Genomic DNA, 16983 nt, shown 5'->3' with positions numbered 1-16983 from the left:
TTTTTTTTTTTTTTTTTTTTTTGAGATGGAGTCTCACTCTGTCGCCCAGGCTGGCGTGTAATGGTGTGATCTCATCTCCCTGCAACCTCCACCTACTGGGTTCAAGCGATTCTCCTGCCTCAGCCTCCTGAGTAGCAGGGATTATAGGCATGCACCACCACGCCTGGTTAATTTTTGTATTTTTAGTAGAAATGGGGTTTCGCTATGTTGGTCAGGCTGGTCTCGAACCCCTGACTTTGTGATCTGCCTGGCTCGGCCTCCCAAAGTGCTGGGATTACAGACGTGAGCCACGGTGCCTGGTTGAAACTAGCATTTAAAACATGTGCCAATTAAGCATTCAGACTATGTTTAAAATAAGCCATCAAAAAAAAAAAAAAAAAAAAGAAAAGGAAACAAGGAAATATTGATAGGTCTATTTTGGGCCTATTTAGTATTTACCGGGAAAATTAATTTGGGGTTTCACCAATTACTAGTAGAAAATTTGGTTAAAGAATTCAGTTAGGAGAACCTATCATAATTAGAACCACAGAACTGTTACTGAAATTTGATAAAATGATATAGAAAATAAAATATACTATACCTTAAAAAGTAATGATTATACAGTAACTGGCATGTAATCTAAACATCTTATGATTTCAAAGTAAATAAAGTAAATGTAAAATTAAATTGGGATCATAATAGAAATCTGTTAAAAACCAACACAGGGCTGGACACGGTGGCTCATGCCTGTAATCCTGGCACTTTGGGAGTCTGAGGCGGGAGGAGGGCTTGAGGCCAGGAGTTTAAGACCAACCTGGGCAACATAGTGAGACCGTGTCTTTACAAAAAATTTAAAAATCAGCCCCGTGTGGTGGTGTGTGCTTACAGTTCTAAATACTCAGGAGGCTGAGGTGGGAGAATTGCTTGATCCCAGAAATTTAAGGCAGCTGTGAGGTACTATGGCACCACTGCATCCCACTGTGGGTGGCAGGGTGAGAACCTGTCTCTAAAGAAATAAAGGAAAAAGCTCAGCATAGTATATTACTTGATATTACCTGATTTCAGTTATTGTGGCGGTATACACTGCTCCAAATTCTAATTGCTGCTCCTGCTGTAAGTGCAAAATAAGCCATAAGATTCATAAAGAAAACATCAACAAAAAGTAGAAAAAACAAATATATCTATATGATATGTAATTAATATGATCTATACTTACATCATCCTTGCAGATTTCAGTAATGAAGTCTCTTGCCTCATGCATAGCACTGGGTGTTGGTGCAAATACAGAAAACGTTTCTTCATCCACCTGACTAATAGTTACACCTTTTAAAAACATAATTTAACATATTAAGGTTAACTTGGCTGGGCATGGTGGATCACATTTGTAATCCCAGCACTCTGGGGGGCTGAGGTGGGAGGATCACTTGAGCCCAGGTGTTTAAGGCCAGCCTGGGCAACATAGGGAGAGCCTGTTACTACAAAAAATAAATGAAAAAAATTAGCTGGACATGGTAGCATGTGTCCAACTACTTGGGAATTACAGTCGGAAGGATCACCTGAGCCCAGGGGTCAAGGCTGGAGTGAGCAGTGATTGTGTATTGCACTCCAGTCTGGGTGACAGAGCAAGACCCCGTCTCAAAAAAAAAAAGTTAACTTGCTAATTCCAGTGGAAACTAGTCTTAAAAATAGATGTGAGAACGGGAGGGACCTGTTAGTAGCTGGATGGAGTTATGCCGTATTTAATCATTACTTTAGGAATGAAGGAATTCATTCATCAACAAATATACTCTGCATACGTGTTAGGTACCTGGCATTATACTAGGTAGGCCCTGGGGATACAATGGTGAGCCAATATGCTTGATTTCTTGAAGTTCACCATCTGGTGAAATCAAATTTATCTACACAAATTTTGGAGAGTCTGGTTCTGCTCTCTTAATTACGAGTAGAAACCGTAATAGAACCCTTTCCTTGCCTTGTTTTCTTTATCCCACTTACTCTTAGGAGGGGTGAATAAATGAATAAGGGACAAAATCACATCAGTTTCTCAATGTTAGCAAATGGCTAAGGTGACTCTGCTTCTCAGTCTCCTGCAATAACCTCAAACCTTGAAGTACTAGGTAATTCAAACATTGCTTCAGGAAAAATAAATTAAAGCATACTATTTTATATATACTCTTTTTTTTTTTTTTTTCCTTTTGTGGAGAACGGGGTCTCGCTGTATTACCCAGGCAGGTCTCGAACTCCTGGGCTCAAGCTATCCTCCCGCCTCTGCCTCCCTGAGAGCTGGGATTACAGGCGTGAGCCACCGCGCCCGGCTATATATACTCTTTAAATAAAAGAGTATAAATAAAACTAAGTGAAAGTAGCAGAATAAAAAAGAAATAACTGTAATAATTCCTCTAAAGTTAAAAACTAAATATTATTCTAGATGTTCAACTATAAAATGTTGCAAAAAAGTCCTGATGAATTCTTGACTATCCTTCTTGAATACAGTTAAGAATGACCATTTGCTAATTTATTAATACTCAGTCAAGACATGTCATGTCCTTTTCTCCTGGTCTTTCTCTCATTTCTCCAATAAATATATATTTAAAGCAACATACTAGAGATGAAATAGCAAACTTAAATGGTCTAGCATTTAATTAAAAAACCCCAAACTTCATACAACTCTTACCTGTTTCAGCCTGAAGCTTTTTTAAGTTATATCCACCTGGTCCAACAAATTTTGCTCGTTTTGATAATGGAACCTGAACAGTTTCTGGGATGTAATACAGACAAATATATAAACAATTCAACTACATACATGAACCTAAAACATGCCATGGTCACGTGAGTTTTTTTTTTGACCTAGACACATGTAAAAATATAAACTGTTAAAGAATATTCCCTAAAATTTAAAGCATTTTAACTATAAAAGCATTTAAAATATTTTTGTGTATTAGGTAAAAACAATTTAAAAGCAGTAATATTCGTTCATATATTAATGTTTATCTTACAAGGATCACCAAAATTTTAATGTATTACCTACAACAGGTCCATTTTCTTTTCTAGATGCTCGAGGTTTTGAAATAGTTTTGTTCATGATCTGTAATATCTCCTTTTTTGCCACTAGAAGAGAAAAACGCAAAAGTTATAACTACATAAAACAAATACGATCTGAAATAGCTGCACTCTTAGTTTTTGTGGTATACCATCTAAACCCTGTGGCTTAATAATTGAAACTCTCCACATCCCTATTACCTTGAAAATTCACTCATATTCTCTTCTCCATAAATCCTATTTTAAAGAGAGTTGCTTAATTTGTAAAAATTGAAATTCCAATGGTAACCCACTTTGGGGTTTATTCGTGTGTTCCAAAAACTTAAGTTCTTCTTCTTTCTTTAAAATAGATATGGGATCTCACTATGTTGCCCAGGCTGGTTTTAAACTCCTGGGGCTCAAGCAATCTTCCTGCCTTGGCCTCCCAAAGTGCTAGGATGAGCCACCATGCCATGCCTGGCTACTTAGTACTTCTTTTTTTTGAGACAGTTTCCCTCTGTCACCCAGGCTGGAGTGCAATGGCATGATCTCAGCTCACTGTAACCTCTGCCTCCTGGGCTCAAGCAATTCTCCTATCTCAGCCTGCTGAGTAGCTGGGATTACAGGTATGCGTCACCATGCCTGGCTAATTTTTGCACTTTTAGTAGAGACAGGGTTTCACCATGTTGGCCAGGCTGGTCTCGAACTCCTGACCTGAAGTGATCCGCCTGCCTCGGCCTCTCAAACTGCTGGGATTACAGATGTGAGCCACTGCATCTGGCCAGTACTTCTTGATTTAAGTTTTATGAAATTCCACTTTTTAAAGCAATATTTTATAATAAGCCTAATGAGAACTGTAGTTCCCATTAGCAAAGTGGGAAAGAATGAAAGGAGAATCAAGCATACTAGCTCACCTGAAGCTTGTTGAATAGCCTCCATTACAATTTTTATTGGTATTCCAGGTAATTTAATATCAGCCTAATATGGAAAAGTCAAACAATTATATAAACATTGACTCATGGCATTATTTAAATGTTACAAAATGAAACAAAATGAGTTTTAAAAATACCTGTAATGCAGTTATTCCTTTATTAGTGCCAGCTATTTTGAAGTCCATGTCACCATTGTAATCTTCAATTCCCTTCAGGAATTTAAAAAGTTGTGACATAGTTTTAAACAAAAACAAAAGTCAACATATTCACTATAGAAACATTTCAAAAAAACAGCTTTAGAAGTAAACCATATCCTAAGTCCAAACACAAAGCAATGTTTTCTACATTAACTACCGCTTCCAATTTGTGACTTTTTAAACTACAATTATTTTCACGAGAAACATCATTTCATTTTCAGATCATTCCTTTCCTTCATAAATGCGTAAGAATGAATTTATGATCATCCTAAAGTGAGCCACTATGAATACTTACACTGTGTAAGTCTTACTGCAATACTTAAGGGTAAGCATTACTATTTTTTTTAAGTAATCATTTTATTTTATTTTATTTTATTTATTTTGAGACAGAGTCGTGCTCTGTTGCACAGGCTGGAGTGCAGTGGCACGATCTTGGCTCACTGCAACCTCTGCCTCCCGGGTTCAAACAATTCTGCCTCAGCCTGCCAAGCAGCTGGCATTACAGGTGTGTGCCACCCTGCCTGGGCTAATTTTTGTATTTTTAGTAGAGACGGAGCTTTGCCACATTAGCCACACTGGTCTTGAACTCCGACTTCCCAAAGTGCTGGGATTACAGGCATGAGTCACCATGCCTGGCCTATTACTATTAATATAATACCTATTTTAAATTCATATCCTGTGAGATACAAGGTGAACACACAGAGGAGGAAAGGAAGAACAAGTACCTGTTCTTCAAATACTAGCATTCTGAGCATATGCTACGTGCAAAGTACATATAGTCTTCACCATTATTCGATTTGTTTTTATCTTTTAAATTTTATTTATTTATTTTTAGTCTTCATTAAGTATTTGAAACCGGGAATACACTTGCCAGAATATCTGTCAGCAAACGATAATCTTCTATTTCACCCTTCTCAGGATCAGTTCTGGTGACCAATCCTATTGCTACGCCTGCAACAGCAGATGAAATTGGAACCCCTATAATCAGGAAAAAGAACTTCTGTGGGTAATGTGTACATGAGCTTAAAACACATATTTATCTTTCTATCAATTATTATTATTTTTTTTTCGAGAGGGAGTCTCGCTCTGTTGCCCAGACTGGAGTGCAGTGGCATGATCTTAGCTCACTGCAGCCTCTGCCTCCTGGGTTCAAGTGATCCTCCCACCTCAGCCTCCCGAGTAGCTGGGATTATAGGCGCCCGCCAATACGCCTGGCTAATTTGCTTGTATTTTTAGTAGAGATGGGGTTTCAACCATGTTGGCCCTGTTGGTCTTGAACTCCTGACCTCAGGTGATCTGACAGCCTCGGCTTCCCAAAGTGCTGGGATTACAAGTGTGAGCCACTGTGCCCAGCAGACATTTATTTTACTTATTTATTTATTTTTTGAGACGGAGTCTGGCTCTGTCGTCCAGGCTGGGGTGCAGTGGCGCCATCTTGGCTCACTGCAAGCTCCGCCTCCTGGGTTCACGCCATTCTGCTGCCTCAGCCTCCCGAGTAGCTGGGACTACAGGCACCTGCCACACGCCTGGCTAATTTTTTCATATTTTTAGTAGAGACAGGTTTCACCGTGTTAACCAGGATGGTCTCGATCTCCTGACGTTGTGATCCGCCCGCCTCGGCCTCCCAAAGTGCTGGGATTACAGGCTTGAGCCACCACGCCCGGCCCAGACATTTATTTTTAATGTAAATGGATATTGTTATCTAAATTGACAATCACTGAAGCTGAGTTGGAAAAGTCTTAAGAGGTCATTTGACTACTTCATTAGTTTTTGAATATATAATAAAGTTCCCTAAAACAATGTAAACAAGTACTATATCCAGCAAAAACTTCTCTACCAAAAGCAAACTTTATAGCTTTTAAATTATCCATTGCTTTGCTTTTTGGCTTCAGGTGTCTTAATTGTTTTTGTTGGAAAGTAAGCATCTATTTGGTAAATTCTTCCAGTCTGAACCCCTCAGTTTACACCCTCATGGCAGCTAACATTAGTGTATCCTCCTAGAAAATTTTTGTGCACATGTATAAATGTAAATATAATCTTTTGTTTTCTTTACTGATGGTGGCAGACCCTATGCATTTACTGTTTTGCACCTTGGCTTTTTCACTTAATAACATGTCTTGGATATTGACACATACCACCACACAAAGCTCTACTTTATTCCTTTGAATAGTTGCATACTACTCCCTATATGTTTTATGTCACACACAGTAGTGTGATTGCTGAGTCAAAAGGTATGTACATTTACATTTGTTACACTGTCAAACTGCCTTCTAAAGACATAGCATTTTAAACTTTTACCAGTGGTATAAGAAGGTACATGCTACTCTATATTCTTATTAATTCTTATCAAATCTTTTGACTTTTCTCAATTTAAAGGGTAAGAAATGGTTATATTAAATCTGACTTGTTTTTTATGACTGAGGTTGAAAACTATTTCATGTTCATAAACCTATTTATGTCTTATTTTGAGAACTCCCTGTTCATGACCTTCAACATTTTTCTACTTGTTTGCCAGTCTTTTTATTATTGATCTTCTTTCAATATGGACAGATCTTTATTAAAATGTAAAGATAAAATATTACGTTTAATAACATATAAATATAAAATATTTTATTTCCTAGTTCGTTGACTTTGCTTATGGTCATTAGTTTTCCGTGTAGAAGTTTTAGTTTATGTAATCATGGTTCCTGGGTTTTGCTTAGCAGAGCTTTTCTTCTCCAAGATTTTGATAAAACCTACCAACTTTCATTTGTTTAAAAATGTTTAAGTTTTGATCACTTGGAATTTACTTTGGTATAAAGGAGTGTGTATCTCATTTCATTTTCTCTAAGCAACCTCATCTATACTTATGGTTTTAACCACCATCTATAATGTTGATGACTTAAAAATCTATCCCTTCTGTCCAGCTCTCTGTGCCAAACCCTGGACCTGTATTAGGAAACTGCTTGTCAGACATCTCCAGCTAAATGTACCCAAAGCACCTTAAATATATATTCAAAATTGAGCCAGGCCCAGTGGCTCACGCTTGTAATCTGAACGCTTTGGTAGGCCAAGATGGGAGGATCACTTGAACTCAGGAATTTGAGAACCGCCTGGGCAACATAGTGAGACCTCATCTCTATAAATAATAATAATGATGATGAAAGAAATACATATATGTTCAAAATTGAATCACTATCAAAAAATCCTTTACCTCCTGCAATCTTTGGTTTAAAGCAACTAAGACACTCATGCCAGAATCAACATTTCTTTCCTCATTTCCTATATCCCATCAAGTCACAAAGATCTGTTTAATTTTTTAGAAAGCTGTCCTTTACCCTAAATATTAAAATACCTATTGCTACTTTTTAGTCTGAGTCCATATCATTTCTTGCCCTGGCAACAAGCTCCCTGTCTGGCTTCCCAGATTTTAGTTTCTCTCTTTACTTCTGAGTCTCTGCCATCTCATTCCCCAGGGCTATTCATCACTTAAGCTGGGAAAAACTATTTGAAAAAACAAAAGCAGATTCAAATCATGCCACTGTTTTCCATAAAATCCTTCAAGTTCCTCATTGACTGCTTTCAGGAAATTTTTGTACATATTCTGTGGTCAAATAAATTTCAAAAAATATTACATGTCCTATTCCTAGAGAGTCAGTATTCGAATTAGCTTATTAAAGTCTATTTAACCCACATTAAATAAACCTGCTTAACCCTGCTGAAACTTACTTTAGAACAGGATAAACTTTTTCATGGTATACAATAATCAATGTCCTGCGGAACACTATTCCATGGAATACTGAATTGGAAAAATGCTGGCTTTAAGTCCAAACTCCTTAGCATAACAATGACCTTCAACATATGATTCTACTTTATTACCTTAACACCTCTTTCGAGTGCATTCCTGAAACACACTACACTGTTACATAACTTCTTAACTTTGCACATGCTGGTCCCTTCATGTGAAATACAGGCCCTGCTCCTAATATGCCCAGTCAACAACTACTCAGCCTTTAAAATCAAATGAAATGTAGTAGTCTCTCTAAGCCAATTATGCTCAGCCTAGTTCATCAATCACCCTGTATGCCTTACACATATTTGTATTATTACCTCTTCGATCTATTAGTATCTTTTTGTTTTCAAACCTTTAAGCTTTTTCAAAACCTGGGTACAATTTGTATCCCCGGGCATGGGGCATAGGACAGTGCCTGACTTAGAGCAGGGCAAGCCCTTCTCAAGCAATTCAAATTCATATTTGAATTGAACTGTATACCCTGTATTGGCCCATCCCACAGGACTTGACATTCATTCTTATCAAATTTAATTTTTTTGAGGTTTTTGGCTTTATCGCTTCAAATTTAATTTTTAAACTATTAAGCTCCATATTTTTTTATCCTGCTCAATTTTGTCATTTAACAAACCAGTCACTCATTCCTTTTAATCAGTATCCTTTTTATTGGCAGGCCAGTGTTCTCAGTCAAGTCAACATTGAAAGAGACAGGGCTGAAATAAGCATCCTCAAGTCTTCAACCTGAGATCCTCCTCTGACCTGCTGATCACATTAAGCAGTCCCTTTGCTCATCCCTTAGCCAGTATGAATGGTGCACCTATTATCTAGTCTAAATTTCTGCATCATTTATACAAGGTATCATAAAGATATCATAAACCATAAAGCTGAATTATAGATACATCACACCAACAGCAAAACCCTCTACTGCAAATCTAGTAATTTCTTCAAAACAGAAAGTGAATTAAATAACTATGGCATGACTTGTTTTGGAGAAGTCGCTTCTGGCTTCTTTCTGTAGTCCGTTTCCTTCCTTTTTTTTTTTTTTTTTTTTTGAGACAGAGTCACTCTGTCACCCAGGCTGGAGTGCAGTGGCATGATCTTGACTCACTGCAGCCTCTTGCCTGCTGAGTTCAAGTGATTCTCTTGACTCAGCCTCCCAAATAGCTGGGATTATAGGCATGGGCCACCACACCCAGCTAATTGTTGTATTTTTAGTAGAGACGGGGTTTCACTATGTTGGCCAGGTGGACCTCAAACTCCTGACCTCAAGTGATCCACCTGCCTCAGGCTCCCAAAGTGCTGGGATTACAGGCATGAGCCACCGTGCCTGGCCCCTTTCCTTTCTAAACTACTTACAAACCATTCTTTTTACAAGTCTTTAAGAGTCTTGTTGAGGGTCACAGTCAAGTTCATTGTGTTATACTTTATAGAAAATACTTTTTTTCTCTTCCAATAATAACGTTTTCTGTCCTTGGGATACCAGTCTCCATGATTTCTCAATGCCTGCCATCATACTTCAGTAATCTAATCCTGAAGTTCTCATTATAATCAAGGATGAATTTTTGTGTAGACCAAAAGATCTGAATTCATATAAAAATGGCAGGTAAAGACTCTCCTATGATGTCATCTTTTATTTTTCAGTTTACCTTTTTCAAGATTTGTTCAGTGTTTTCCAATATGAGATTTGGAATGAGAAACACAAGTGCCATGAACACTAAGACTGTTTTGTTCATCACCATGTCCTAAGAACTTAGATCAGTGCTTGGCACATAGGTGCCACAAAGTAAAGATTTGTAGAGTGAAAGAAGGAAGATGAAAATAGTAGCAGCAGTATTTTACCAGCTACCTTAAATATCAGATTATGTTTTCCTTTATTTAATAAAGTGCCTTTAGCATTTTTTGCTTTGGCCTGTTTTAATTTTCTAGATAATATTACTATATATTCACACCACGTTTTCATTTTATCTTTTGTTACGACCCTCCTTTCTATCTTTCATGCCAGTACTGTAAATGTGTGAACTTATCAGAGAACTCCTTCTGTGGCCTCTTTAGTGTCTTTAGGTTCCTTCTCTCTTTCTTCTCAAATAGCAACATTGATAACAGTTTGGCACGAATTGGTTTTAAGAATCTCCTAGCAGCCAGGTGCGGTGGCTCACGCTTGTAATCCCAGGACTTTGGGAGGGCAAGGTGGGTGGATCACGAGGTCAAGAGTTCGAGACCAGCCTGGCCAATATGGTGAAACCCTCCTCTACTAAAAATACAAAAATTAGCCAGGCGTGGTAGCACGTGCCTGTAATCCCAGCTACTCAGGAGGCTGAGGCAGAAGAATTGCTTGAACCCAGGAGGCGGAGGTTGCAGTGAGCCGAGATTGCACCACTGCATTCCAGCCTGGGCAACAGAGTGAGACTCTGTCTCAGAAAAAAAAAAAAAAATATCTCCAAGCATAATGTGTTCCTTTTTGGTGTTTCAGACCTGGGGATTAAAATGAACCATTTGTAGTCCGCCTTCCTAAAATTGTGTGTACATGCCTGAGTGGCATTGTTCTCTTGGCTTGTATAAATCAACTGAAAGAATACAGTTGCTTTCTCTTATGAGTCCTAATAGTACTTACTAAGCAAAACTTCCTTGGTGATTGGAATCAATTCTGGAGCTCTCTACCTTTTGGAATGAAATAAAGTTTACTAGGTCACCAATGCAAATAAAATTTTCAGTGTACTGCTTTTAGCTAAAATAAGAATTCCAGCAGATATCTGGATATCTGAAGCTCTACTTTTCAAACATCTTGCCTCTGGCTTGATTTGGTCATCTGTAATCTGACTTTGAGTTTTACTAAAACTCAAATTTAAAGAAATCTTATATTTTATACTAACAGGTGTATATAAAAGGTTAGCATGTTTTTTTTAAAAAATCTTTTTTGTAGAGATGGGGTCTTGCTATGTTGCCCAGGCTGGTCTTCAACTACTGGCCTCAAGTGAGCCTCCTGCCTTGGCCTCCCAAAGTGCTGGGGTTACAGGCATGAGCAATATCAGCAGTTTTGAGACATAATTCTTTTACCTGAATCCATTAATGCTAAACTTCCGCCACATGCAGATGCCATAGAAGATGACCCTATAGAAAAAAAAAATACCTGCTTTATATTATACTGATTTTTTTAAATGTAGAAAAGTATTACTAGTGGTTATTTCCTTATAAATATTCAATTACAATACAAATATTCAATAGTCTCTTCTTTTTAAAAGCACCTAAGGCAAGTTCTTTTAAGCTATAAACTATGGGGCTGCATGGTCCAATATGGTAGCCATTAACTATAAGTGGTGACTTAAAGTTTAATCAATTAAAATAAATTTAATTCTTCAACTAGATAGCACAGAGAAAGAGGATTTCTATCGTCACAAAAAGTTTTATTTTATTATTATTTTTTGAGATGGAGTCTCAGCCTGTCACCACACTCAGCTAATTTTTTGTATTTTTAGTAGAGACAGGGTTTCACCATGTTAGACCCTCGGAACCTTGTGATCTGCCCGCCTCGGCCTCCCACAGTGCTGGGATTACAGGTGTGAGCCACCACACCCAGTTCATCACAAAAAGTTCTATTGCACAGTATTGCTACAGATATTCTAATAGACTTCCTAGGGCATATCTTTTTTCTTGCTTATCAGAAGTAGTTAAAGATATAGGGCTTTGGCTCTCTCACTCGCATAAGCCCATTAGTTTAGTCACACCCAGTAGAGAACCACAAAGTCTTTAGTTTAAATTCTGAGTTTACTTTGGTATTTTTCTCTCAAAATCTCTGACTATCTGATTTATGTCTATTACACATTTAAGAACTCCATGACCTTTCTGCCTTTAATGACTGCACCGTACCTTGACCTATGGATGAATTTTTTATTTAAATGTGACCTCTTGCCTAGACTCCCTCTGTGATGTCCACTTATTATTCATGTGGATATGTGACAGGTATCCCCTGCCTAATGATCACTCTATTTTGGCCCTTCCCCTCTCTGATAACCTTGTTCTGTGGTTTGTTTGTACAAATAAAGAAACAAGCCAAATTGGATCTACTATAACAGATAAAGAAAAACATTTGTTTTATATTGCTTTCAAAACAACTCATTAGCTAAGAACAGAGATTAAGACAAGTATATGATTAACTCAATACATTTTTCTCTTGCAATAAACTTGGGTTCTGTAGTAATAAACAAAATGTAATACTATATTTGAAATCTTAATAATAGAATAGGGAATATGGTCTTTTCTACTATGAAAGAAGTATTTAAATACCATACCATTTGACTCTAGGACTTCAGATGTAACTCTTATGGTGAAAGGAAAATCTTTGGGAATAACAGGATACAAAGCTTTCTCAGCAAGAGCACCTAAATTAGAATAGAAGACAGTAAGTAAAAAAGTGTATTAAGTCTCTGTAAGAATACTGTATAAGTTTACAGATCTGTACTTACCATGCCCAAGTTCTCTTCTATTTAAACCAGTGAGTTTGCCAATTTCATTAGTTGCATAAGGAGGAAACTTAAAAAAAACACACACATATACAATTGACATAGAAAGATGTCCAAGTTATATTACCAAAATAATAGAACTTACAGAACAGTAGAATCTCATTTTTGTTTTTTAAAAAAGTACATTCATAAATATACAGAAAATGTATGATATAAATTTAACATACATACCAAATTGCTAAAAGTAGCTATTGTAAGTATGTAAATGGATTAGGATGTGGCAACTGGAGGGGTATGGAGATTTACACCATAAACTTCCATTACATTTAAATTAGTAACAATAACAAAATGTTATATTTTTGTAGTAAGAAAAAATATGTACATATTTAAAAAGTACACATTGAAGAATCACAGATTTTTTTTTCCATAGCAAAGCCCACATTTATTTCACTAAATTGAAATTTGATTTACACTGATACTTTTTAGAGTTATCTCTCTCTACTACCTTTTTCAGATATGAAACAAAATACATGAATGGGAAAGTTGCATATTTTGAAGTATGTCTCAAGCAAATCATAATGACAAAAATGTATGGAGGAAACAGCTCTTTTTTGTAAGGGTTTTATTTTAGACAGTGGTTGCAAACTGTTTTATTTGATGTATATGTTATCTTGAAGAAATATGAATTAGTTGTGATCATTTGACAATAGGAAGACTTCCGATAAAAATCTGTAGTTTCAGGCTGGGTGCAATGGCTCATGCCTGTAATTCCAGCACTTTGGGAGGCCAAGGCAGGCAGCTCACTTGAGCTCAGGAGCTTGGGACTAGCCTGGCCAACATGGTGAGATCCTCTATCTACTAAAAATACAAATATTATCCGGGCGTGGTGCATGCCTGTAATCCCAGCTACTCATGAGGCTGAGGCACAAGAATTGCTTGAGGCCAGGTGCACTGGCTCAAGCCTGTAATCCCAGCACTTTGGGAGGCCGAGACGGGTGGATCACGAGGTAGGAGACGGGTGGATCACGAGGTCAGGAGATCCAGACCATCCTGGCTAACCCAGTGAAACCCCGTGTCTACTAAAAAAATACAAAAAACTAGCCGGGCGAGGTGGCGGGCGCCTGTAGTCCCAGCTACTCGGGAGGCTGAGGCAGGAGAATGGCCTAAACCCAGGAGGCGGAGCTTGCAGTGAGCGGAGATCCAGCCACTGCACCCCAGCCTGGGCGACAGGGCAAGACCCCGTCTAAAAAAAAAAAAAAAAAAAAAAAAATTGCTTGAACCCAGGAAGTGGAGGTTGCAGGGAGCCAAGACTGCGCCACTGCACTCCAGCCTGTGCACCAGAGACTCCGTTTAAATTAAAAAAAAAAAAAAAATTTTCGCCAAATATCTGTAATTCCAGTTTAACTATATATATTTTTTTTTTTTTGAGATGGAGTTCTGCTCTTGTTGCCCAGGCTGGTGTGCAAAGGTGCGATCTCAGCTCACTGCAACCTCTGCTTCCAGGTTCAAGCGGTTATCCTGCCTCAGTCTCCCAAGTAGCTGGGATTATAGGCATGCACCACCATGCCTGGCTAATTTTGTATTTCTAGTACAGACAGGGTTTCACCATGTTGGTCAGGCTGGTTTTGAACTCCTGACCTCAGGTGATCCGCCCGCCTCGGCCTCCCAAAGTGCTGGGATTATAGGCATGAGCCACTGCTCTTAAAAGCAGTGGATGGAGCAGGAATCTGATTACACCTCTGGATCTAGCAGTCAATTTGCAGGAAATAGAGAGGGCAGAGGAACATGTTGAATTGCACCACGAGTGAGCAATCAGCAACCCCCAATCTGGGAGACTATAAGTCAAATGGTTGTGGGGCTTCAACAGATAGACTGTAAAAAAAGAATGTAATGGAAGAGAAATGTATAGATTTAAAAAGACTTAAAGAAATATCAGGCCAGGCATGGTGGCTTACGTCTGTAATCCCAGCACTTTGGGAGGCTGAGGTAGGCAGACTGCTTGAGCCCAGGAGTTTGAGACCAGCCTGGGCAACATGGCAAAACCCCATTTTGTAAAAAATCTAAAAATTAGAGGGTTGTGGTGGTGCCTATAGTCCCAGCTACTTGGGGGGCTGAGGCAGGAGGATCACTTAAGGCCGGGAGATGGAGGTTGCAGTGAGCCAAGATGGTGCCACTGTACTCCAGCCTGGGTGACAGAGTGAGACTCTGTCTCAAACAAACTAAAACAGAAAAGGAAATACCAAACGTTTTAAAGAAAAAAAACAAGACTAAATTATAGTATCTAGAAATGGAGCCAGGAAATCCAAGATGATTACTGTAAAACTTGAGTAGTTACCTACTTTTAGGAGACGAAGGGTATTGAGATTGGGATGAAAAACATGGAGGGGCTTTTGAGGTGGCTGGCAATGTTAAATTTCCTGACTTGGATGGTGGTTACAAGGGTATTTGCCTTATAAAAACTTATTAAGCCATCCTTTGTTTTATATAGTTTTCAGCACCTATGCTTTATTTTATAATAAAGAGATTTAAAAAAATAAAACATGGCAATCATGGCCCATATCCTTCTCCAGCTCCCTCCCCAACCCCCTTACCTAATAATCAGCTAGACCTCCATTTTGCACAGCTGCCCTTTTAAGACTGCCACATGCTCTCCAGCTCATGACAAAGAACCTGCTTTACTCAATTACAATTCCTCTCTGGCTTCTGTAGCACCAGGGTATATCTAGAACAGGATATTTATAAGGGATTCAAGACCTGTATGTATCTCGATGTTTATGGATATTCTGTAGCATATACTTTCTACGAAAATGTTCTCTATTGATTACAGCAGAATCAGCAAAAGTGAAATGCTGGGATTCCGGGCAGCCAACAAGGGTTACACAAAAGCGAAATGACTTGCTACTCCTCATGTTGTATTCTTTTTATTTTTATTTTTTGAGACAGGGTCTCACTCTGTTGCCCAGGCTGAAGTGCAGCGGGGTGATAATGGCTCGCTGCATTCTCAACCTCTTCGGCTCAAGCAATCCTCCCATCTCAGCCTCCCGAGTAGCTGGGACTATAGGCAGATGCCACCATGCTTGGCTAATTTTTAGATTTTTTTGTAGCGACAGGATTTCACTATGTTGCCCAAGCTGGTCTTGAATTTCTGGGCTCAGCAATCCTCCCTCCTCAGCCTCCCAAAGTGCTGGGATTACAGATATGAGCTACCATGCCCTGCTCTCCATGTATATTCTTCAAATAATACAATTAAAAGTACTTTATATTAGGTCTAGTCCCTTAGGATTTGTTGTGAATAAAGTCAATCACAAACTCAATTATCTAGAATCATCTCATATAAAGTAACTTAATATTAAATGTCTCATCTTTTACTACCAATGAACTGAGTATAAATATGAACATTTCAATGAGCGAATAAGGTGATTTGTCAGTTGAGGTATTTAAAAAACTCTACTTTTGTTTGACACACATGTATACAGGCATGACTTTTTTTTTTTTTTTTTACCTAAAACGATATTGTCTGCTATACTTTCTTTAAATTTTATGCATGACTTAATGACTTAAAACAGGAAGTTGTTGATTAGAAAAGTACTATTTATCTCTAAAGTACTTATGTCTTAATCTCTCTAAAGTAGTACTTTAGAGAGTGCTAAAGTACTCTCTAAAAATACTACATCTCTATTTATCATTCTACACAAAACTTGCCATGCCTTCTATAAGCAATAAAATAGTAGCCCCAAACTGACCTTAATAGATATATGATAAAACTAGAAAAGTAAAATATTATTGGTAAAACCCAGATAGTGGATATATGGATAGTCACTGTAAAGTTCTTTCAACTTTACTGTATCCTGGAAGTTTTTAAAAATAAAATGTTTCAGCCTGAGCAACATGGCAAAACCCCATTTCTAGAAAAAAATAGAAAAATTAGCCAATTGTGGTTGCACAAGCCTGTAATCCCAGCTACTTGGGATGCTGAGGCGGGAGGATGTCTTGAGCCTGGGAGGGAGAGGTTGCAGTGAGCTGAGACTGGACCATTCCACTCCAGCCTGGGCAACAGAGTGAGACCTTGTCTCATAAAAATTAATAAAATAAAATTTTGGGGAAAAAAATTCACCTTACCTCATAGTGCAGCATGAAATTTTTATCTTTTATCCCACTACAAATAAAAGGCATAATATTAAAAACATCATAGGGAAAAAACATATTTATTTCAAAACACAACTAAAACAGATTTAAGGGGATTTTACAAAACAACTAGGTGTTAATGAAAAATCAGACTGAAACTGAAAACCAAAGAATTAATTAGAAGGATGATTGTGACATGATATTTTCTTCTGGGGCTTATGAATGAATTGTACAGATTTAGGAAACCAATTTTGCCTTAAATATAAGTCCTTAAATATCCAGATTTGGGCCGGGCGCGGTGGCTCAAGCCTGTAATCCCAGCACTTTGGGAGGCCGAGACGGGCGGATCACGAGGGGTCAGGAGATCGAGACCATCCTGGCTAACACGGTGAAACCCCGTCTCTACTAAAAAATACAAAAAAAAAAAAAAAAAACTAGCCGGGCGAGGTGGCGGGCGCCTGTAGTCCCAGCTACTCGGAAGGCTGAGGCAGGAGAATGGCGTAAAA

The 16983-nt window shown here is 38.1% G+C and overlaps 1 protein-coding gene across 2 annotated transcripts in view; it reads right to left on the bottom strand.

The window, feature by feature from the left end:
* Positions 1 to 16983, bottom strand: part of PNPT1 (polyribonucleotide nucleotidyltransferase 1) — a 59686-nt gene that overhangs the window by 6842 nt on the left and 35861 nt on the right. For both annotated transcript variants that reach the window (XM_017859893.1, XM_017859894.1), the window contains exons 15-25: positions 16472 to 16508; positions 12356 to 12422; positions 12182 to 12271; positions 10950 to 11003; positions 4998 to 5104; positions 4067 to 4138; positions 3912 to 3975; positions 3004 to 3087; positions 2654 to 2737; positions 1196 to 1302; positions 1035 to 1090 (exon numbers count right to left, since the gene is read on the bottom strand). In XM_017859893.1, coding sequence (XP_017715382.1) covers positions 1035 to 1090; positions 1196 to 1302; positions 2654 to 2737; positions 3004 to 3087; positions 3912 to 3975; positions 4067 to 4138; positions 4998 to 5104; positions 10950 to 11003; positions 12182 to 12271; positions 12356 to 12422; positions 16472 to 16508 — 822 coding nt within the window. The remainder of the gene's footprint in view (positions 1 to 1034; positions 1091 to 1195; positions 1303 to 2653; positions 2738 to 3003; positions 3088 to 3911; positions 3976 to 4066; positions 4139 to 4997; positions 5105 to 10949; positions 11004 to 12181; positions 12272 to 12355; positions 12423 to 16471; positions 16509 to 16983) is intronic.

Source organism: Rhinopithecus bieti, unplaced genomic scaffold (assembly GCF_001698545.2).
Source record: "Rhinopithecus bieti isolate Rb0 unplaced genomic scaffold, ASM169854v2 scaffold_52849, whole genome shotgun sequence".
Classification (NCBI taxonomy): Eukaryota; Metazoa; Chordata; class Mammalia; order Primates; family Cercopithecidae; genus Rhinopithecus; species Rhinopithecus bieti.
Note: the sequence above shows the minus strand (reverse complement) of the source record. Positions and strands in the feature narration are given on the sequence as shown.